This window comes from Leptodactylus fuscus, chromosome 11 (genome assembly GCF_031893055.1).
Source record: "Leptodactylus fuscus isolate aLepFus1 chromosome 11, aLepFus1.hap2, whole genome shotgun sequence".
In the NCBI taxonomy this organism is placed as follows: Eukaryota; Metazoa; Chordata; class Amphibia; order Anura; family Leptodactylidae; genus Leptodactylus; species Leptodactylus fuscus.
This window is the reverse complement of record NC_134275.1, coordinates 41,694,165-41,717,773: the sequence shown is the minus strand read 5'-3', so window position 1 is coordinate 41,717,773 and position 23,609 is coordinate 41,694,165. Positions and strand designations below refer to the sequence as shown.

General features: G+C 44.4%; 2 protein-coding genes across 3 annotated transcripts; one reads left to right on the top strand and one right to left on the bottom strand.

Moving 5' to 3' along the window:
• The first annotated feature begins 1,614 nt into the window (after positions 1 to 1,614).
• NTMT1 (N-terminal Xaa-Pro-Lys N-methyltransferase 1) lies at positions 1,615 to 9,067 on the top strand. 2 transcript variants are annotated; one of them, XM_075259064.1, is made up of 5 exons: positions 1,615 to 1,692; positions 4,438 to 4,685; positions 5,266 to 5,438; positions 6,627 to 6,879; positions 7,226 to 9,067. In XM_075259064.1, the coding sequence occupies exons 3-5, from the start codon at positions 5,277 to 5,279 to the stop codon at positions 7,480 to 7,482; spliced, it is 672 nt and encodes a 223-aa protein (XP_075115165.1). In that variant the 5' UTR covers positions 1,615 to 1,692; positions 4,438 to 4,685; positions 5,266 to 5,276; the 3' UTR covers positions 7,483 to 9,067. The 2 variants fall into 2 exon arrangements, with proteins under 2 accessions (XP_075115165.1, XP_075115166.1); XM_075259065.1 differs by lacking the exon at positions 4,438 to 4,685 and having other exon boundaries at positions 1,648 to 1,692.
• A 2,966-nt stretch (positions 9,068 to 12,033) lies between these two features.
• On the bottom strand, positions 12,034 to 23,307 carry ASB6 (ankyrin repeat and SOCS box containing 6). The gene is made up of 7 exons (XM_075259006.1): positions 23,287 to 23,307; positions 16,116 to 16,261; positions 15,851 to 16,026; positions 14,988 to 15,094; positions 14,793 to 14,901; positions 14,571 to 14,657; positions 12,034 to 13,840 (listed from the first exon to the last, which is right to left on the bottom strand). Exons 2-7 carry the CDS (start codon positions 16,235 to 16,237, stop codon positions 13,167 to 13,169), a joined length of 1,275 nt encoding a protein of 424 aa, XP_075115107.1. The 5' UTR covers positions 16,238 to 16,261; positions 23,287 to 23,307; the 3' UTR covers positions 12,034 to 13,166.
• Positions 23,308 to 23,609: the final 302 nt, after the last annotated feature.

Here is a 23,609-nt window from a genome sequence, read left to right as displayed (position 1 = left end):
CCCATTGTGGATGGCAAAAAGGAAGTCCAAAACTTCCTGCAAAATCTGTAACTTCAACCCTATACTGGTTATAGTGTAGGACCCCAGGTCATGTATGACAACAGTCACCAGCACACTGCTGCAACCACTCTGGTGCCCTAGGCAGGTGCCCAGTGACTTCATATTATAATGATAGCAGGAAATGGAATGTGATAACTGGTTTATGAATTATATGCTGGCATGTAAGGGGTTAACCCTACCAATCCCAGCATAGTATTACCGGTTTTAGGTATGGGTTACACTATTCTGGAATTCCTCTTGCTAGGTGGCTATACACACCAGTTCTGTTCATCACCAGCCACATAACAGAAGTCAGTGTATTATAAGGAATTGCACTATAAGCAGTTTCCTCCTATAACACAAGAGACAGTTCTGTCTATGACTCCTACGCAGTTTCTGCTGTCAGTGGATGTGGCTGCCATCCTTTTGTAGCCTGTTTCTGATTATGTCACATTGGGGAATTGCTAACAATGCAGTGTCTGTATATCATATGCCAGCTGCATGTTTCTTAAAGGAAAATTCCACTTTGACTACCTATAGCCCTAATGTGGCCAATGTTTGTGTACAAGACCATCACCTATGGCACAGATGGCCTGTGGTGACCTCAGAGAAGCAACCAGGATGACCCGGATATGTCCAATGGAGACCTGGCATAAACCCGTGGCCTGGAAATACGCAACACCCATCCCAAAAACCCAAATTATTCTTGATCCTCTGGAGCCACTAAATCCTGGGTCCCAAATCTGCAATAGGCGCCCCTACCTAACACATACTAGTGTTGCAGAAAGTTTTTTGGGTCACACCTCATACTCACCATGGAGCAGGTGGACCTGCATCAGGGACAGAGGCGTAACTTAAGGGGGCCTGTGTGGTGTCTATTTCCAATATGGAGACCAGTACTATATACTGTATATTGTAGTTGGAGGCCCAAGAACTTCATGTTACACCTCTGACCCTGGAGTAGTTAGGATTGTAGGGTCAGAGCCAGTGTGAGCGCGTTATAATAATAAGCAAGGCTATCCTTAGCATTATACTTGTGGTAGGTATATGTGTACAGATAAGAGCTCAGAATTCCACACACCCTAAGCACAACTCAATGTTATGAAGGCATGAACAATCCCTTTAAGTCCCACCCCAGGCATCTCTCCATGCATTTGAGGCACTGTGGGAGGAGTAAGATGGCCGCCTCATGGACTGGTAGCTGGTCTGGGAGTAGTAGGCGGAGACTGCCTCTGGTGGGGGGGGGGGGGGCTGGGAGCTTTAATATGTGCCCGAGGCGATGGGGGCGCTGTGCAAAAGGCTGCAGTATAGGGCGGCTTGGCAGACTATGTCACGTGACCCCCCCCGACTCTGAAACCCCTCCGTCAGGATTCACCCGGGCTGTGACACATCAGCTGTGAGAGAATTGATTTATGTGACATTCAGTTGCCGGTGGTGATGTGATTGGCTAAAGGAGCTGTCAATCTAGCTGGGTCGGCAGCTGATTGGTCAGTCGGTGTGTCAAGTTTATAGTCCTGATTAGTTGGCCTCGCTGTACTCGCTGTTGATTGGCTAGTGTGCTGTCAGGCCGGAAGAGAGCTGGACTTGTCGTCCACATGCGCCCTCTAACACTGAGCGGTGGCGGAGGCAGCGAGGTGTCCGGGTGGGACGGCAGTGAGTATCGGGGCTTGTGTGTCCTGGGGGCGACTGGTGTGGCGTGTGGAGCCGGTATTGCTAATTTAGTGTGAATAGGGAAGTAACACCAAAAAAACCGCACCTGAGCCTGTACACACAGCACAACGTCATTTCCAGGTTCTTACAGTCACAGCATAACCATAGACAAACCTGCCCCAGTACTGCAGTATATACCTGCCCCTATACTGGTATATATATACCTCCTGATTATACCTGCCCCTATACCAGTATATATACTCCCTGATTGTACCTGCCCCTATACCGGTATATATATATACCCCCTGATTATACCTGCCCCTATACCAGTATATATACCCTCTGATTATACCTGCCCCTATACTGGTATATACCCCCTGATTATACCTGCCCCTTTACCAGTATATATACCCCCTGATTATACCTGCCCCAGTACTGCTGTATATACCTGCCCCTATACCGGTATATATATACCCCCCGATTATACCTGCCCCAGTACTGCTGTATATACCTGCTCCCATACCAGTATATATACACCCCGATTATACCTGCCCCTAAACCGGTATATATATATACCCCCCGATTATACCTGCCCCAGTACTGCTGTATATACCTGCCCCTATACCGGTATACATACCCCCTGATTATACCTGCCCCTATACCAGTGTATATACCCCCTGATTACACCTGCCCCTATACCGGTATATATACCCCCTGATTATACCTGCCCCTATACCGGTATATACCCCCTGATTACACCTGCCCCTATACCAGTGTATATACCCCCTGATTACACCTGCCCCTATACCAATATATATACCCCCTGATTATACCTGCCCCAGTACTGCTGTATATACCTGCCCCTATACCAGTATATATACCCTCTGATTATACCTGCCCCTATACCGGTATATATACCCCCTGATTATACCTGCCCAGATACTATTATATATACCCTCTGATTATACCTGCCCCTATACCGGTATATATACCCCCTGATTATACCTGCCCCTATACTGGTATATATATACCCCCTGATTATACCTGCCCCGATACTATTATATATACCCCCTGATTATACCTGCCCCTATACCGGTATATATACCCATGATTAAATCTGCCCCTATACCAGTTATATATACCCCCTGATTATACCTGCCCTGATACTAATACATATACCTCCTGATTATACCCATCTCAGTACTGATATATATGCCCTCTGATTATACCCACCCTAATATTAGTATACATACCCCCTGATTAATCAAATACTCCCTGAGTATACCAGCCCTGATATTAGTATATATACCCCCAGATTATTCCTGTCCCAGTACTGGTGTATATACATGCTGATTATACCCATACCGGTACTGGTATATATACACCCTGATACGCCTGCCTCAGTACCCCCCACCCCTTACACCGGTATAGTCACAACTCTACCCTCCCCCCCGCCCCTTACAATAGTATAGTCACATCTCCCCCTACCTTGCACCGTTATAGTCACATTCCACCCCCCCTTACACCGGTATAGTCACATCTCTCCCCCTCCCTTGCACCGTTATAGTCACATCCCCCCCCCCCCCCCTTACACCGGTATAGTCACATCTCTATCTCTTGGGTGTCACCAGGTTCCTCTTCTTGTCTATTATCGGCAGCGACACCTGTCCAGACACCTTGGGCAATGTCCTCATCCTCCAGTCCTCTGAGATCTTTACTGTTCCTTCCTTTAATATTTCTTGGGTTTTGGGCTAAGATTCATTGTATGTCACTGGTGGCTTGTAGAGTGCTAACTGGCAATAAAGGGCAGCCACAGAGGGCACCTCCTGCCCTGGAGGACTCTACATGGTTACCCTTCATGTGAACAGGCGCAAGGCACCTTTTCTGGTGTCTGAGGTTTCTGATGAACCTTTTTGTGTCCAGTTCCTCACAGGTTGTCTTCATGGGTCACTCATGGCCAAGTCACCTGATCACCCCCACCATAATAATGGTGACCTAAAGGGTGCATGGTACCATTTGGTGAAGGTAACCCCTTTTATCCATACATCACATGGTACATACCTGTCCATGTGGCTCATCTTTCTTGTTGGGTGCAGTATGGGCCCCTATCACTGTCTGGGGGTGCAAGAGCCCATTAAGGTTCCTCACCTCACCCCCAGTAAACCCTTGGTTCCAGCTCTGAGGGTGCCGCCTTTCCAGAATAATGGATATAAGATGTCTAACTTGTAGTTTTTGGCCCCTGTAGTTCGGCCTGGGGACTCCATCGGTTCTTATAGGTCACTGACTCTTATAGATCTGTTAAATCTCCCGAAGTTTTCAATCCTATAGGATGAGTGTCACTTTTACTTCTGCTTGCTCTAATTTTTGTCCAGAAATTCTTTTCCGTTTTTTTTTTTTTTTTTTCCTTCTGGCGAGCGCCCGCTGTTATTTTTGGACGTGTGACATGGGCGTTATGTGTGACCGCTGCTTAGCCATCACTATTTTTAGTGAGCTTTGAAGACCATTGGACATTAGAACAGATGGGGCCTCTGCATCGGCCGACCCCCGTTTAAGGTCATTTGCTTTCAGACTCCTCTGTCCCTGCACTGATTTTATTTTTTATTTCTTCCCCTCCCAATGACGACGGAGTATCCACCTGATCAGTAACTAAAGGGTTAAACTGGCAAAAGTTAAAAATAGAGATGCTGTCCCTGGGCCAAGCCGATGTCCTCCATAATAAGCTGTCACAGTTCATTCTCTGCATTGCAGGCGTGGAAGGCTCGCTGCACTGACATCTAATCCCTCAGAAAGTTTGGTGCGGAAAGCTGCAGGACGGTGGTCAGAAGGAGGCGCCGCTCGCTTTATATCAACCGTGCCAGTCACTGATACAACTTTAGTCGTGGCCCAAATCACTCGGTATATACAGAGACAGTGCAGCCGAGGTGGAGGACTGTAAACACGATTCTGAAGGGGGCGCTGCAAAATTGTTGATATCACATCCCTGTTCTAAATTAGATGTAGGTTTCTAGAAGACTTTTTTTAATTGAATTTTTTACTTTTTTTTTTTTAGTGTTTTTATTCTTGTTTTCAATATTTTCTACTTTTCTTTATTATTTTGTGTACGTTGATTTTCTTTACTTTTATTTTTCTTTGTATATGTATATATATATATATATATATATATATATATATATATATGTATATACGTGTGTATATATATATATATATATATATAATCTTTTTATTCATTTTCACTAGTATGTGCATTTTTTTATTTTTTTCCTTTGTATGTTTCATCTAAATCTGTTTATTGCTTAATTATTTTTCTGTATTTAATTGCTTCTTTTAATTTCACTTATTTATTTAATTTGTATATTGTTTCTATTTTGTCACTTACATTTTTAATACTTTTCCATTTTTATTACATATTTATATTACCCATTTTTCCACTTACTGTAATTTATGGATATTTTTACATATAATTTTTATCTTAACTTTTTTTTATTAGATTTATTTTAAATTTTTACGCTTGTTTTATTGTAATTTTTATCTTTTCACTATTTTAATTCATAATTGTAATTTTTCTCATCCTTGTAGTTATTTCTGTCATGGCGACCGACCTGGTAGATGACGAATCCCAGTTTTACTGTAAAGCAAAGAAGTACTGGAAAAATGTTCCCCCCACCGTGGATGGCATGCTGGGCGGATACGGTCATATATCCAGTATCGATATCAATGGCTCCAAAAAGTTCCTGCAGAAATTCCTGCGAGTGAGTGTCCTGGAGATGTGATGAATCTTGTCATGGCCGCGCTATAATTAGATACATAAGTCAGCTGGGAAATCCGGATGAGCTGTGACGGGTGCTGGCAGAGGGGCCACACCAGGACGAGGGCTTGGATTTTGTCTCTCAGCTTCTAATTGTTCTGTAGATTGTAAATGGGGGTGGAGAGGAGGAGAAGGAATTTATATAGTGCTGACATTCTGCAGTGCTGTACATAACAGAGGAGACTTATCAAGGCATTAAAGGGGTTGTGCAGTGATGGACGGGGGGGGGGGAATAAATGTCCTAAGCCCCCTTTAGACTTCCTTGTGAATTGCACTGCAGTCACTACTACGGTGCTGTGGATGCTGCTGGAAATTACAGCACCAGCAGCCCCATAGAGGTGAATGGAGCACCGATTGCACAAGTGCACCAGCTCCAGTCACAGGGAGGACTTTCGGGCCCACGTCCTCCTATTCAATGGAGGACACAACAATTAGGCAGCCAGCGATTAGACACATAACCCTACCCACAGGACCATGATAACTGTCCATTGTGGCCCAACCCCTTTAATTCTAGTCTTGATGTCCACAATATGGGATTCAAACTCCCAACTTCCATGTGCGAGATGTATGTACCACCCTGTCACATTCAGTTGAATGGATATGAGTTGTAATACCAAGCACATCCACTATACAATGTATGGCGCTGTGTTTGGTAAGCAATAAAGAGGCCACATCGGTCATCTGAACACTCTTCAGTTAGCTGATCTGCGGCGCCTTGGGTATTGGGTCCCCCACCAATATAATATTGATCACCTGTCCTAGGAATAGGTCATCAGTACTTTATACCAGAAAAATCCCTTTAAGGCTGTATTAGATTTTTAGGGGTGTATTCACATGCACTGGCTATTTTACAACTTTTTTTTCTGTTTCTTGCTACATTAGAACAGTTTTTGCCACAGTTTTGTTGAAAAAAATTCTGACTAAAAATTGGGTGTCTGAGTACTTGGACCTCCCGGACCATGCGAATGTGGTCCCTGCATATTTGCTTGTCCTTCCATTCCTTTCAGACAGGGAAATGTTCTTGTGATCATGGTGGTGCTCAGTGATCAGCAAGTTCCCCCCTCCCCCCTATGATAGCATGCACTATCCCTATAGACAAAACGACTCATCTCAGGATTATCTTGTCTTGCAGGACGGCCCCCACAAAACCGGCACCTCGTGCGCTTTAGACTGCGGGGCTGGAATCGGGCGGATCACCAAGCGCCTCCTGCTGCCCATCTTCAAAAACGTAGACATGGTTGACGTCACAGACGAGTTTCTAAGCAAAGCAAAAAGTTTCCTGGGGGAAGACGGGAAGAGGATCGGTGAATACTATTGCTGCGGCCTACAAGACTTCGTTCCTGAGCCCAATCACTATGACGTCATTTGGATTCAGTGGGTGATAGGTGAGGTCACATGACATAGTCAGGCACGGCGACCTAGAAGGCAGATTTCCGTGATATTCTGAGCATCCATTGCATGGGGGATAACGGGAAGGGTACCGCTGAGTCTTATCTGACAGTCTGGTTGCTAGGGATCCATTTCCTAGCACCCACATCTTTTAATGGCATTGCCCCGTATCCCGCCCCTCTAACCCCTCTGCCTGACAGCGCAATCTTATCTAACAACCTGCTTACTAGGGATCCATTGCCTAGAAACTAGTTCTCTTAATGGTGTTGTCAGGGAGCCCATCCCTAGCCACCAGCCTGTCAGGTGACTCCATTTTTAGTATGTCGCTCTCTCCTGTGACAGGACACTTAACAGACAGCCACTTAGTGGATTTCCTCACGAGATGTAAAGCCGGCCTGAGACCGAATGGCCTCATCGTCATCAAGGACAACATGGCCCAGGAGGGAGTTATCATGGACGAGGTGGACAGCAGCATCTGCAGGGACTTGGACCTGGTACGTCGCCTCATCAGACAAGCCGGACTCTCCGTACTGGCTCAGGAAAGGCAGGAGAACTTTCCGGAAGAAATCTACCATGTGTATTCCATTGCCATGAGATAACTTCCACCACAGATGGCGCTATTTCTATCAATAAGACCTCTCCACTGTTCTGCTTTGCCAAAAACAGACAATGTTGTCATGCTGCTTTATCCAAACGTCGGTCCCAGTGGGGAGAGGTAACAACAATTAGGACTATGAGGTCTGGGGTGCCCATCGCCCCTCTGCTGTAGGGGAACGCCATTTTGTGGGCATTGCCAAATCCCCAAGACAAGGTGGGTGGTTATCTCAAGAGGGTAATGGGGAAGCCAGGATGGGCTATCACTAGCTGTAAACTGTCTTCTGGGTGACAACCTATATAGCTGCCTTTATAGTTCCCATACATTTTGTCACTCAGCTTTGCAAGACTCCTGCATGATCCGTGTGCATCTGCCTCTCCCTATCAAAGGGTTTTCCGAAGGTTAAATATTGAAGACCCTGGAGTTAATAATTGATGACCTTTAGGATCAGTTAAATATCAGGGGAGTCCATAATATTCATGTGCACAGTATAGTATTTTCACTCAATACCCAGCATAGCGCCCATTCTGTAGTGGCCATGCTTGGTATTGCAACTCAGCCTCATTTGCTTGAATGGGACTGAGCCGCAAACAGGTCAGGTGATGAATGAATATAAGAAGTCACCTGAGGCACTGATCTCTGGCGGTCTGAGCCCCACCAATCAGATATTAAAGGGTTTGGAAAGCTGGGTGACAGCCCCTATGGGTGCTTTAAAGGTAGTGATATTGGGGAAGGATACTCTAAGACCCTTTCTAGTAGTCCTATAGCACAAATTAAAGGGGCTGTCTGAAGATTGAAACTTACCTTATTGACATAAGTGATATGTATCAGATTATTGGGACCCCCTGAACATGATAATGAGGGTCCTATGTATTTCCTTTAAAAGGAAGCGGAGCTCAAACATGAGCACTGCCGGATATAGTACAGCATTCGGCTGACCACCACCCCAGTCTCATGATCAATGGGGTCCCAGCAGACAGACCCGCAGCAATTCTGTAGATAAGCTTCAGTCTCAGGACTTACCCTTGAACAGACTTAGCAGCATGAGAACAAGACGACCATTAGAGAGCTGGCGTGCACACTTGTGGATAGTGCTCAGTGTGGCGTGTTAGTGTTTGCCAAATAAGATGCGTGTTTTTGTGTGATTAAAAAACTTAGGAAACCTGCCACCTATTTGCTGAGGGCCAATTAGGAAAACTTAGCTACCTTATTTTAGAAACAGTGCCACCCTGGCCCAGTGGCTGTGATTGGTATTGCAGACTGTAAATGTTGCTATGCTACAATACCCGATATAGAAATGGTGCCCTTGCTATCTATAGGCTACATTGGGCATTACAGCTCAACCAGCCACATCCTGTGGACTAGAGTGTCGGTGTTTCCAAAAAGGTTGCAGCCATTTTTTTTTTTTTTTTGCCTCAAGCCACCCTGATGATATAGGAACTGGGTACTGGGATGGTCTAGTAAATGTGGACGTGTAGATGACCACGGGCTCTTTCCAGGTGGTGTGTAGTAGTCTTGTTGGTGTATTGGGTGGCGGTATACGTTGTACATTGCATGCTTTAGATCTGGTCCCGGTGTGGAAGGAGTGAGACATATTTTGAATATAATAAATTATTTTTTTGGTAAGTCTTGTGTGTACTTCTACAATATTTGATTGTGGGGTCTGACCTCTCCCTTCCTTCCCCCCTGGTGAATGCTACTTCCACTTCACAGGCCAGTAACATCACAGTCAATGGTCATGTGGCCTGTTTGCGGATCCCATTAAAGTAAATAGGACAGAGCTGCAATACCAAAAACTGCCACTATACCATGTATGGCGCTGTGCTTGGTAAGCGGTGAAGAGGACAAAGCACTTGTCCAAATTTTGGTGTTTCCTCAAACAACTGTTGGGGGGGGGGGGGGGGGGCTTATGGGTGTTGAAACAGAGAGGTCATTAGTCTCAGAAATTCCCTTAAAAGGGTGTTTTTCAGGCTTAATAATTGATGACCTCTCTTTAGGATAGGTCATCATTTCACCAATGGCAGGGGACAGACACCCAGAACATCCATCGATCAGCAGTTTGAAGGTACCAATGCGTTCCATTGAGTTCTGCGGCCTCTTCGCCACTTACCAAGTACAGCGCCATACATTGTATAGTGGCTGTCTTAGTTATTGCAGCTCAGCCCCATTCACTTCAATGAGACTGCACTGTGAACATAATTGAGAAGGACAGGTAGTTGTCCACATGGAGTAGTCCCATTAAAGGAAAAACCTCATTGCAGACGCTTATGTCACATTAACCTTTGGCGCACACACCTACCTACTATTGGGACTGACGACACCACAGCCCTGTCCTCACCACATACAGTTCCAGCTACCTGCATACCTTGTCAATGGAGAGTGCAGTTCTGCAAGTAGACCACCAGGTGGCATGAATAGACCTCATCAGAGCATATAACCTTTTCTTCACGATGCTACTCAGCTTTCCGCAGCTGGGATCTACATCCAGAGATTGAAATAAAACTCAAATATCAAATGATTGGGGGTCCGGCTGCCTGAAGGGGCTGTCCCTGTCACCTCCAAGGTGCTATACATTTAGTAATGTATAAATTCAGCCTCATTTGCTTGACTTGCAATACCAGGCAGAGCCACTGCTAAAAGTATGGCGCTGTGTCTGTTAAACAATTAAAGGGATTGTGAAGGATTAGAAATCATGGCTACTTTTTCCTTTGCAGGTAGTGACATTACATCTGTAGGTCTCATGGCCATGCTACAGCTCAGTCCCACTAAAATGAATGGAATTGAGCATTGCCATTTGACTAGCAAACATGATGTTACTACTTGCAAAGAAGAAATTAGCCATGATTTCTAATCCTTCATAATCCCTTTAATTGTTTACCAGACACAGCGCCATACTCTGAGCAGTGGCCTTGTCTAGTATCACAACTCAAGTGAATGGGGATGAATTCAGACACTGCTAAACATACAGGACTTTGTTGGAGGTGACAGTGACAGCCCCTTCAGCCAGACCCCAGTCACTTGATAATATACTTCAGTACCATATATAGGTGCCCACCCCTTACCCATTGTTAAACCTTGAAGCCAAACACAGCACTCCTAGAAACCGGTCTGTTTTGGCTGGTAACCCGACCCTGGGCTGTTTTTGATTAGTGTAAATCACTGATTATTAATTTAAGGATTTTTTGGCTTCTGTTTCTCCACATTTCAGAAAATAATAAATAAAAAATATTATTATTACTAAAAACATTTAATATTTTCCACTGTTGGCCACTAGAGGGAGCATTATCTGTGTTCTGTGTCTGCGCACAGCCCATAGGAGAGTTAGTACAGGAGCCAATCCTTTCTCCTAGGTAGATGCTAGAATGGAGTGGGTAATATAAGGTAAGCTATGCATCCATTAGGTGGCGCTGCCTCCTGTGACTGTTAGTATGAGGCACCACCTGCTCTATCCATATCAAACCAGGCAGGTCAGGTTTGCATATAGGGGAGGCATAGATAGCCTCTACTTCAACAATGCAGCCCCCAAAAATACTGAGGCGCTGGGTGTATTAGCCAGACAGCACAGCTAACACTCCCAGAGCCGAGGCAGCGCCACCTGCTGGATCCACTGCACATCTGATTTATACCACTCTATTCTACCCCATCTCCTATGCTGCTGCATATCTAGTTGTTTAAGGACCACAGATTGTCATTTAAGCAGCAGAAACACATGTACAGCTCTGCACTGCTACAATAAAGCTTATAGAGTACCGCTCAGATCGCTGTTGTAACCAGAGCAGACCAGTAGTTTTTGCTTTCTATAAGGTGTAAACGTGTCACTGTGATTGCTTAAGGACCTTTGATATGGTCACTAAAGGTCCTTTAGCAGCTAAAACTCATCTGTGTACTGGATGGGCACCGTATAGTGATGATGCGGCCAATAGTGGAAAATATTACAAACTATTTTGTAATTTTCCAACTTTTCCTTAAATTAATTTAAAGAGGACCTTTCACCACTTTTGGGCACATGCAGTGTTATATACTGCTGGAAAGCTGACAGTGCGCTGAATTCAGCGCACTGTCGGCTTTCCCGATCTGTGCCCGGTGTAAAGAGCTTACGGTGCCGGTACCGTAGTGCTCTATGGTCAGAAGGGCGTTTCTGACCATTAGCCAGGAACGTCCTTCTGCCTCGCGGCGCCAATCACGCTGTGCTGTGGAGCGGGGAGGAACTCCCCCCTCCCGCTCCTGATAATGCTCGTCTATGGACGAGCTGTGTGAGCAGAGGGAGGGGGCGTTCCTCCCGGCTCCACAGCACAGCGCGATAGGCGCCGCGAGGCAGAAGGACGTCTCTGGCTAATGGTCAGAAACGCCCTTCTGACCATAGAGCACTACGGTACCGGCACCGTAAGCTCTTTACAGCGGGCACAGATCGGGAAAGCCGACAGTCAGCTTTCCAGCAGTATATAACACTGCATGTGCCCAAAAGTGGTGAAAGGTCCTCTTTAAAAAAAAAAAAAAAACTGTAATTTTCATGTCAGCGATTATGATTTACTGATCAGTCACCAACAGGTGTCACTAGAGAGACAGATTCCTATCTCCAGGTGGTGATCTATTTTGCATACTTTCCCCAGAAAGCATTGCTACAAAGCAGCGGTCTCCAAACTGTGTATGCTAGGAGTTGTAGTGTCACAACAGTCGGAGACTCACACACTGCAGACTGCCTTAAAAGCTCCAATGTTTCGTTAGAACTTCACAAGGAGAACAAATAGTTGCTGTATGGAGATAAACTGAGCCATGTTATTGCTTTACACCCCCACCAAGCCCCCCCCTGCCTATAGTGGGTTTTACCCTACAGACACCCCACTACTGTCTGCCCTGCACAACCATAGGTCTGTTATTAGAATAAATACCGCATTCTACTCATCTGGTCTGGATGAGAAGAGTGGGAGTCATGCAGAAATGAATTTCCAAATAAGGGTTAATAGAATGATGAACGGGATAGGCCTTTGATTACTACACCCTTTAAAGGGAATGTGTCACCAAAAACTTTTTTCATTAATTTTCGGATTTTTGGCACTTTTTTCACATTTCAGTAAATAATTTAAAATAATGTTTCTCACTGTTGGCCACTAGGGGAGCATCATCTGTGTAGCATGTCTATGCATGCAGCCCATAGGAGAGTTAGGACAGGAGCCAACCCTATCTCCTAGGCTGCTGCATATGTAGTTCCTTAAGGACCTTGAATGATGACAGCACAGGTCCTTACCAGCAGTGTCACATATACAGCTCTGCAGGCTATGTTCAAGCTTATAAAATACAGTTCATATGCTCATTGTATTTTTTATAAGCTTCATGCGCAGCAGTGGACAGCTGTATGCGTGTCACTGTCATTTCTTATGGACCTCTGATGATATAATCAGTCCAGTAGAGTCTGTAGATGTTGCTCCTTCTAGTGGCCAACAGTGGTAAATAATAAAAATTAAATTTGCTTATCTTCTGAAATATGAAAAAATAAAAAAGTGGCACAAAAATTTCAAAAATTAACAACAAATAAATATCAAAATAAAATAAGGGAAAAAGAAAATTGGTGACATTCTCTATAAGATCGCAAACACAAAACATCCGTGGGTGGGGGATGGGAACCTCTGTGCTGCAGAAACTCCAGGTCTGTCACGTCGAAACATAAAGCTAAGGAGCAAAGTCTCCCCATTATAGATCATCCTCGCAGGAGGCTGCGGGGTGGATGAGAAGATACAGTTTCAGGCGGTCCGGAAGGGGCAAGGATTTGACTTTAACGTCCACAGGCCAAGGCCGGAGCCTCTGGCGGATGTAGACCCTGCACAAATGCTTCAGGGTAGGGGGTGACTGCTCCAGCTGTTTCAGGTACTGGTGCAGAGCAGTCACTTTGTCCGCATGGGCGCTGCAGCCTGATGTGTTTACGTCAAAGTTCCTGGGGAGAGCGACCAGGGGAGACTGCGCCACCATCAGCTCCAGGACGCTCTCGGCTTTGTTCAGCAGGTCCACAGAGTCACAGTCCTCGCAGCTGCCCAGGTACAAGCATAGCCTGTCAAAGACGATGTGAAAGCCTGACCAGCAGGAGGGGCCGTGCTGGGAGCAGTTGTACGAGGCACCAGATTCTAGAAGGAAACGCAGGAGAGGAAAATGGAGCTTGAAGCTCTTGAGGCACGTGTGAGTGAGGGATTCGTGGGATGGGCATTCACTGGGGTCAGCCCCATGGGTCATTAGTAGCTGGCTGACCCGGAAGCAGAACCGGTTAATCAGCCTCGCCTCCTCTTTATCTGATCCGACCGTCTCACCAAGGAGGAAGATGATGCTTGAAAATACAGTGTCACAATCCTTGGTGGTGACCCTTACGTCAGCCCCTAGAGGACAGAATGGAAGGTAAGAAATGGCCGCACTCACAATCACTCCCCTAGGAGAAGATTCCCCTTACCATACTTTATTTCACTCTTAGATCAGGTGCAGCAAGTGTTCAGTTTCCCTACAGCACACCCGCAGGTGGAATGCGTTATTACAGGTTCTACTGAAATCAACGCCCAGAATGACAGACTTGTTTTGTGTTGTCTATAACTAATCATATTTGTCCAGGATTTGGGCACACTCAGAGGCGGCTGAGGTGTAAAACAACGAAAAAAAAAAAAATACATGTTCACCTAACCCTGGCACTCTATTGTCCGATTCGCTTACGTTCCGTAGGCTTGCCTTGTTGGAAGCCGAGTGGCTCACGACCTCTCAGTGGCCCCAAAAGTTGTTGGAGAGGAAACAGTGATGTCACTCACATATATCCCCAAAAAATTTTTTTTACACGCATGACATCCCTGAGTTTTCACCAAATCCTGGAAACCGCAGGGGCAGATGTCTACTTGCTGTCAGTGAATGGAAACCTTCCCATTTGTGCCCTATACTAGTTCAGGTATCAATACTTTGCAGCTGTATGAACTGTGCTCAAATAGAGATCACTTCACTGAGAGCCAGCAGAGACACAACAGCCATCCCTGAGTAAGGGCCAATCTATAGAAAGCCAAATCCTTCTTGGCACAAGGAACTGTCCATATCTTCCCTTGACCCTTACAGACCTTGGGGATCACTTACCTCCTTCCAAAAGTAGTCGGATGTTTTCTGTGTTATGAATCTGCACGCCATCACTGCTGGCCAAGGCATGTAGCAGCGCCGTCTTACCTGCCGAGATTAAGGAAGATCTTTAGGATTCAAGACAAAGGTCTAATTTAAAGGAGTTTTCCACTTCGAGGTGCTGGACTGGCTATAACATTAACTAATGGGGCTCCTTGGACTACCCCATTGCCAGTCACTGACCATTTTTGTCTGCTGCGTTCACATCTGCTCCGAGTTCAAGAAGTCGCTGCAAGCAGGGCAGTCGCTCGGGTTCCTCGCTGGCCAGGTCCAGGGGACTACTCTCATGGATCTGGGCCATAAGCAGAAGTGTTAGTTCTACAATTGATTATTAATGTCTGACTGACCAATGGCTGCATGGCGGGCTGTGTGTCTCACCCTGTCCCTCTTGTTAATGTCTGCACCGTTCTGCACCAGTAGCTCCACCATGTCGGGCTGGTTCCGGAGGACTGCGATGTGAAGGGGTGTGTAATACGTCACGGGGTCTGGGAAGACATTAAAAATCAGGATCACCACTGTCAAAACCAGTATTGTCTCTATAAGAATTAAAGGAAATGTAAATAATTAGAAAATATGTCTCTCCTGTGCATAGGCTGTGTCTGGTATTGCAGCTTAAACCCTTACTCATGATCACAAAGAGTGTCTCTCCCTCTGGAGGACCCCACAAGTCTATACATTACATAGACAGCTGCGTTATGCTTCATTTAACCAGTGGGGGTGCTGCAGGGAATCTGATCACTGCAGATCCCATTAGCAGGACAGCATAGGATCATCTTATTGTCAGGGTCTGCTTTCGCCAAGCTTCAACTTTTTAAAGGTATTGTCCAGGGAGTTAAATTCACTTTAATTCATCCAGCAGAATCTTCATGATAAACCCCGGGTTTCTGGCTTGGTTCCAACCCACAAGTCATGTGATTAGAACCATCTCTAACCACATGTTGCTCTTTCCCGTCCCTTAAAAGGTAAGTAATGGGGGCAATCTTACTCATAGCACAGTGGAGGAGAGAGGGGGCGGAGCAACCCAAGATCAGGAACTGGTTCCATCATGTGACTCAGGAGTCAGAACCAGGCCGGAACCGCCGGGTCCATCATCAAATTTGCCATTCAGGTGTCTGGGAAAGCTGACTGACATCCCCAGTGGCAGCCATTCTAGACATAACCCAGCTTTCCCAGGCACAGATAAATGAAATGTAAAAAATTTCTCCAGTAGTTTTAAAGTCCACATGTCCATTAATATTTACCCTCGAAGCTGAGGTCGGCACCGTACTGGAGGAGAATCTCACCCGCCGCAACCAGACCCAGTTCCGCCACCTTCAGGAGGGAGTAACTTATCCCCTCCCGGTAGAACGCCGACTGCGAATGGCGCTCCAGAAGTTCATTCAGCGCCAGGAACTTGTCACTATCTGCAGTCAGGAAGCTGCGGAGAACAGGAAGTGTGAACTGTAACAAACCCTCAGCTGTGATACAAGACTGACTATCATATAATATCAACCAGAGGTCACCTACCTGCCAGCGCTCTGCGGCACCTCCGTCTGCTCCGGGTCATGTATGCCCACAGCGCCCAGGATCTCATCCACCAGCGGCTGGTACTCAAATATTATCCTCCGAAAGCCGTGGAGGAAAGGCATGCTGGGATTGTAATGGCTGCACACCTGAGGGATCAGGCAAGACAGGGATTAGTCAGACTGAAGTGAGCATGGCGGCGACCCTAAGGAGTCCTGTGAGGAGGATGTATGAGACCTAGACAGGAACCAAACAGGTTCAAAGAGTTGTCTAGCAACAGACCCCACTGCTGCCTGGTGACAACCGCTGAGCTCCATGAAGGCTTCACAGCGTCCCCCGGTGGATTATCAGTGCCAAGCGGTACCTGAACTGGAACGCCTGAGCCCCAAACTAGATCTGTCACGGGCCCCCCACCTACCGTGTACCATTTACAATACCGATACCTTCCTGTAAGAAGGCGGAGCCTCATGGAGCGCAGGCAACTGACTACCACCCCTGTGCCCCTCTAGTTAGGCTTCTGGCTCCGCTCATGGGACAGAAACGTGAAGTCTAATAAAGGTGTCACTGGTGTCACATCGTTATCAATGTCTGAAGACAGAAGGGGGCGCCGCTTAGGTTCCCTGTGCATGACATTACACTGCCACAACCAGTGATGCAACAGTGATCTCAGCATGCTGGGACTTACAGTCCGCCAGCAATTCGAAAGCTACAAACTGCAGATATACAATGTAATAACACAATATACACAGTACAGGCATAGCAGAGCTGAAGTTATTATTTACTATCTTTGCTTTCATTTTGCCCAAAGACATCAAATACTCTCCGAATATGACAAACTCAGCTCTGCTATATCTATATCCATATCATTGCACAGTACTCAGCTCTGCTACATCTATATCCATATCATTGCACAGTACTCAGCTCTGCTACATCTATATCCATATCATTGCACAGTACTCAGCTCTGCTACATCTATATCCATATAACTGTACAGTACTCAGCTCTGCTACATCTATATCCATATTACTGTACAGTACTCAGCTCTGCTACATCTATATCCATATCACTGTACAGTACTCAGCTCTGCTACATCTATATCCATATTACTGTGCAGTACTCAGCTCTACTACATCTATATCCATATCACTGTACAGTACTCAGCTCTACTACATCTATATCCATATCACTGTACAGTACTCAGCTCTACTACATCTATATCCATATCACTGTACAGTACTCAGCTCTACTACATCTATATCCATATTACTGTACAGTACTCAGCTCTGCTACATCTATATCCATATCACTGTACAGTACTCAGCTCTGCTACATCTATATCCATATTACTGTGCAGTACTCAGCTCTACTACATCTATATCCATATCACTGTACAGTACTCAGCTCTACTACATCTATATCCATATCACTGTACAGTACTCAGCTCTACTACATCTATATCCATATCACTGTACAGTACTCAGTTCTACTACATCTATATCCATATTACTGTACAGTACTCAGCTCTACTACATCCATATTATTGTACAGTACTCAGCTCTGCTACATCTATATCCATATTATTGTACAGTACTCAGCTCTGCTACATCTATATCCATATTACTGTGCAGTACTCAGCTCTGCTACATCTATATCCATATCACTGTACAGTACTCAGCTCTACTACATCTATATCCATATCACTGTACAGTACTCAGCTCTACTACATCTATATCCATATTACTGTACAGTACTCAGCTCTGCTACATCTATATCCATATCACTGTACAGTACTCAGCTCTGCTACATCTATATCCATATTACTGTGCAGTACTCAGCTCTACTACATCTATATCCATATCACTGTACAGTACTCAGCTCTACTACATCTATATCCATATCACTGTACAGTACTCAGCTCTACTACATCAATATCCATATCACTGTACAGTACTCAGCTCTACTACATCTATATCCATATTACTGTACAGTACTCAGCTCTGCTACATCTATATCCATATCACTGTACAGTACTCAGCTCTGCTACATCTATATCCATATTACTGTGCAGTACTCAGCTCTACTACATCTATATCCATATCACTGTACAGTACTCAGCTCTACTACATCTATATCCATATCACTGTACAGTACTCAGCTCTACTACATCTATATCCATATCACTGTACAGTACTCAGTTCTACTACATCTATATCCATATTACTGTACAGTACTCAGCTCTACTACATCCATATTATTGTACAGTACTCAGCTCTGCTACATCTATATCCATATTATTGTACAGTACTCAGCTCTGCTACATCTATATCCATATTACTGTGCAGTACTCAGCTCTGCTACATCTATATCCATATCACTGTACAGTACTCAGCTCTACTACATCTATATCCATATTACTGTACAGTACTCAGCTCTACTACATCTATATCCATATTATTGTACAGTACTCAGCTCTGCTACATCTATATCCATATCATTGCACAGTACTCAGCTCTGCTACATCTATATCCATATCACTGTACAGTACTCAGCTCTACTAAATCTATATCCATATTACTGTACAGTACTCAGCTCTGCTACATCTATATCCATATCATTGCACAGTACTCAGCTCTGCTACATCTATATTCATATCACTGTACAGTACTCAGCTCTGCTACATCTATATACATATATATATATATATAGATAGATAGATAGATAGATAGATATATATATATATATATATCATAATAAGTTTTCTTGTACACATTAAGAAGACGTTCATTAGAGGGGGTATAAAAACACTAAACTTCAGGAAGGCAAATTTTAACCAGCTGAGAGAGGAGGTTAGCAGCATAAACTGGGACAATGTCCTCAACGTGACGGGAACACAAACTAAATGGGACATCTTCAAAAATATACTAAATAAGACCACTAGAAAACACATACCCTATGGGAATAAGCGGGCCAGAAATCATAGAAAACCAATATGGCTAACTAAAACAGTACAGAATGCAATGAGGGATAAAAAGGAAGCATTTAAAGTACTAAAACAAGAAAGTAGCGACACAGCATTAAAAAACTATAAGGAGAAAAATAAATTGTGCAAAAAACAAATAAAGGAGGCGAAGATTGAGGCTGAGAGAAAAATTGCCAAGGAAAGTAAAAGCAATCCAAAATTATTCTTCAATTACATAAATAATAAGAGAATAAAAACTGACAATGTGGGCACTCTCAAAAATAATCTGGGTGTAATGGTGGAGGAGGATGAGGAAAAAGCACAAGTATTAAATGCCTTCTTCTCTACAGTGTTTACATAAGAAAATCCATTGGCCAACAACATGATTAGGGGTAATGTAAACTCTCAATTAAATGTCACCTGCTTAACCCAGGAAGAAGTGCAGCGCCGCCTGCAAAACACTAAAATAGAGAAATCGCCCGGTCCAGATGGTATACACCCCCGAGTTCTGAGGGAATTAAGCATGGTCATAGATAGACCCTTGTATCTAATATTTAAGGATTCAGTAATGACTGGGTCTGTTCCACAGGATTGGCGAATAGCAAATGTGGTGCCAATTTTCAAAGAGGGGTGTAAAAGGGAACCTGGAAACTATAGGCCAGTAAGTTTAACTTCTGTGGTGGGAAAGATATTTGAGGGCTTTCTAGGAGATGCTATCCTGGAGTATCTCAATGTAAATAATCTTATAACACCAAATCAGCATGGGTTTATGAGGAATCGGTCCTGTCAGACTAATCTGATCAGCTTCTATGAGGAGGTCAGTTCAAGACTGGACATGGGTAATGCAGTAGACGTGGTGTACCTGGACATGGGTAATGCAGTAGACATGGTGTACCTGGACATGGGTAATGCAGTAGACATGGTGTACCTGGACATGGGTAATGCAGTAGACATGGTGTACCTGGACATGGGTAATGCAGTAGACATGGTGTACCTGGACATGGGTAATGCAGTAGACATGGTGTACCTGGACATGGGTAATGCAGTAGACATGGTGTACCTGGACATGGGTAATGCAGTAGACATGGTGTACCTGGACATGGGTAATGCAGTAGACATGGTGTACCTGGACATGGGTAATGCAGTAGACATGGTGTACCTGGACATGGGTAATGCAGTAGACATGGTGTACCTGGACATGGGTAATGCAGTAGACATGGTGTACCTGGACATGGGTAATGCAGTAGACGTGGTGTACCTGGACATGGGTAATGCAGTAGACGTGGTGTACCTGGACATGGGTAATGCAGTAGACGTGGTGTACCTGGACATGGGTAATGCAGTAGACATGGTGTACCTGGACATGGGTAATGCAGTAGACATGGTGTACCTGGACATGGGTAATGCAGTAGACGTGGTGTACCTGGACATGGGTAATGCAGTAGACGTGGTGTACCTGGACATGGGTATTGCAGTGGACATGGTGTACCTGGACATGGGTAATGCAGTAGACGTGGTGTACCTGGACATGGGTAATGCAGTAGACGTGGTGTACCTGGACATGGGTAATGCAGTGGACATGGTGTACCTGGACTTTTCAAAGGTTTTTGATACTGTTCCACATAAACGGTTGGTATGCAAAATGAGATTGTTGGGACTGGGGGAAAACATATGCATTTGGGTTAGCAACTGGCTCACTGATAGGAAACAGAGGGTACTTTGTTAATGGTAAATATTCAGACTGGGCCACAGTCACCAGTGGGGTGCCGCAGGGGTCAGTATTAGGTCCTCTCTTGTTTAATATCTTTATTAATGACCTGGTAGAGGGTTTACAAAGCAGGGTGTCTATATTTGCAGATGATACTAAACTTTGTAGGGTAATCAATAATGAGGAGGATAGTAGAATATTACAAGGGGATCTAAGGAAACTGGAAGCATGGGCGGAGACTTGGCAAATGAAGTTTAATGTTGACAAATGTAAAGTAATGCACTTTGGGCGACGTAATAAAATGTAAGACTATGTACTAAATAGTAAATTACTGGGTAAGACTGTCAATGAAAAAGACTTAGGGATTTTGGTGGACAGCAAGCTTACCTTTAATGACCAGTGTCAGGCAGCTGCTGCCAAGGCAAATAAAATTATGGGATGCATCAATAGAGGTCTAGATTCTCATGACAAGGACATAGTTATGCCTCTATACAAATCACTGGTACGGCCACACTTAGAATATTGTGCACAATTTTGGGCCCCAATATACAAGACAGACATAAGTGAACTTGAAAAAGTGCAAAGACGGGCAACCAAAATGATTAGGGGAATGGGTAGACTGGAGTACAACGAGAGATTAACAAACTTGGGGTTATTCAGTTTAGAGAAAAGACGTCTACAGGGAGATCTAATAATGTACAAATACATGAAGGGACAATACAAAGAACTTTCTAAGGATATTTTTACTCCTAGGCCAGTGACAGTGACAAGAGGACATCCTCTACGTCTGGAGGAGAGAAGGTTTCACCAGAAACATAGAAGGGGATTCTTCACAGTAAGAACAGCGAGGCTCTGGAACTCTCTGCCCCAGGAAGTGGTGATGGCGGATTCACTGAACAAGTTCAAAGTGGGCCTGGATGCCTTTCTTGGAGAGAAAAATATAATGGGTTATGGTCTCTAGATTTTAAGGACACGTTGATCCAGGGTTTTATACTGACTGCCAGATTTGGAGTCGGGAAGGAATTTTTTCCCCTGAAATGGGGCAATTGGCATGAGCCTCATGGGGTTTTTTGCCTTCCCCTGGATCAACACTGTAGGGGATTGTAGGGTTATAGGTTGGACTTGATGGACTCATGTCTTTATCCAACCTCATCTACTATGTAACTATGTATATTCATATCACTGTACAGTACTCAGCTCTACTACATCTATATCCATATCATTGCACAGTACTCAGCTCTACTACATCTATATCCATATCATTGCACAGTACTCAGCTCTACTACATCTATATCCATATCATTGCACAGTACTCAGCTCTGCTACATCTATATCCATATCTCTGTACAGCACTCATCTCTGCTACATCTATAACATTGTACAGTACTCAGCTCTGCTACATCTATATCCATATCTCTGTACAGTACTCATCTCTGCTACATCTATAACATTGCACAGTACTCAGCTCTACTACATCTATATCATTGCACAGTACTCAGCTCTACTACATCTATATCCATATCATTGCACAGTACTCAGCTCTGCTACATCTATAACATTGCACAGTACTCAGCTCTGCTACATCTATATCCATATCTCTGTACAGTACTCATCTCTGCTACATCTATAACATTGCACAGTACTCAGCTCTACTACATCTATATCCATATCATTGCACAGTACTCAGCTCTACTACATCTATATCCATATCATTGCACAGTACTCAGCTCTGCTACATCTATATCCATATCTCTGTACAGTACTCATCTCTGCTACATCTATAACATTGCACAGTACTCAGCTCTACTACATCTATATCCATATCATTGCACAGTACTCAGCTCTACTACATCTATATCCATATCATTGCACAGTACTCAGCTCTGCTACATCTATATCCATATCTCTGTACAGTACTCATCTCTGCTACATCTATAACATTGCACAGTACTCAGCTCTGCTACATCTATATCCATATCTCTGTACAGTACTCATCTCTGCTACATCTATAACATTGTACAGCACTCAGCTCTGCTACATCTATATCCATATCACTGTACAGTACTCAGCTCTACTACATCTATATTATTATTGTACAGTACTCAGGACTGCTACATCCATATCACTGTACAGTACTCAGCTCTACAACATATATATCCATATCAAAGTACAGTACTCAGCACTGCTACATCTATATCATTGCACAGTACTCGGCTCTGCTACATTTCTATTCATGGTACATAAGAGAACACATATGTGTGAATAACCACATAAAACTTGCACACACCACAGCTATAAGGAGAAGCAGCCATGCTGACAGCAGTGATGACGTCAGTACACAAAGTATGACATCACATATTACATAAATTCTCCATACAGCCGCATTATACACTTTTAGCGGTTTTCCCTCATTGAACCCTCACATGACAAACACTTAGGACATTCCCAGGTAACAATTCCATTTTCCAACAACCAAACCGCAATATGACACAAGACTCCAGTCTCACCTGCAGCCTGTGCACCAGAAAGACAAGCGGAAGCGGAAATGGCGATAAAACAGGGAATGGAGGGCGTAACTAGAAGCGCCAGCCTGACTGCAATTATCACCTCTGACCACTAGATGGCAGTGGCAGAAAGAGGAACGGTGTAAAATACCGTATTCTCCAATAGATGGCAGTGGAGAGGTCCAGCAGATTAATCACAGAATGGGAGCGCTGTAATACACCGTGTCCTACAGCAGATGGCAGAGCAGCGCTAGTATAAAAGCACAATAATATCCCTATGTTTATAAACCTAGTTACTGTGACATCACTGTGTGTATAATCCCTGT

What these genes read in the sequence shown, in the direction of transcription:
- NTMT1 (XM_075259064.1), top strand. Translation starts at nt 5,277, where the DNA reads ATGGCGACCGACCTGGTAGATGACGAATCCCAGTTTTACTGTAAAGCA. An exon ending in TCCTGCAGAAATTCCTGCGA is followed by an intron (nt 5,439 to 6,626) that starts GTGAGTGTCCTG and finishes CTTGTCTTGCAG; the next exon opens with GACGGCCCCCACAAAACCGG. An exon ending in TTGGATTCAGTGGGTGATAG is followed by an intron (nt 6,880 to 7,225) that starts GTGAGGTCACAT and finishes CTCCTGTGACAG; the next exon opens with GACACTTAACAGACAGCCAC.
- ASB6 (XM_075259006.1), bottom strand. Translation starts at nt 16,237, where the DNA reads ATGCCTTTCCTCCACGGCTTTCGGAGGATAATATTTGAGTACCAGCCG. An exon ending in ACATTAACAAGAGGGACAGG is followed by an intron (nt 14,902 to 14,987) that starts GTGAGACACACA and finishes CTTATGGCCCAG; the next exon opens with ATCCATGAGAGTAGTCCCCT. An exon ending in CCGACTACTTTTGGAAGGAG is followed by an intron (nt 13,841 to 14,570) that starts GTAAGTGATCCC and finishes TCTGTCCTCTAG; the next exon opens with GGGCTGACGTAAGGGTCACC.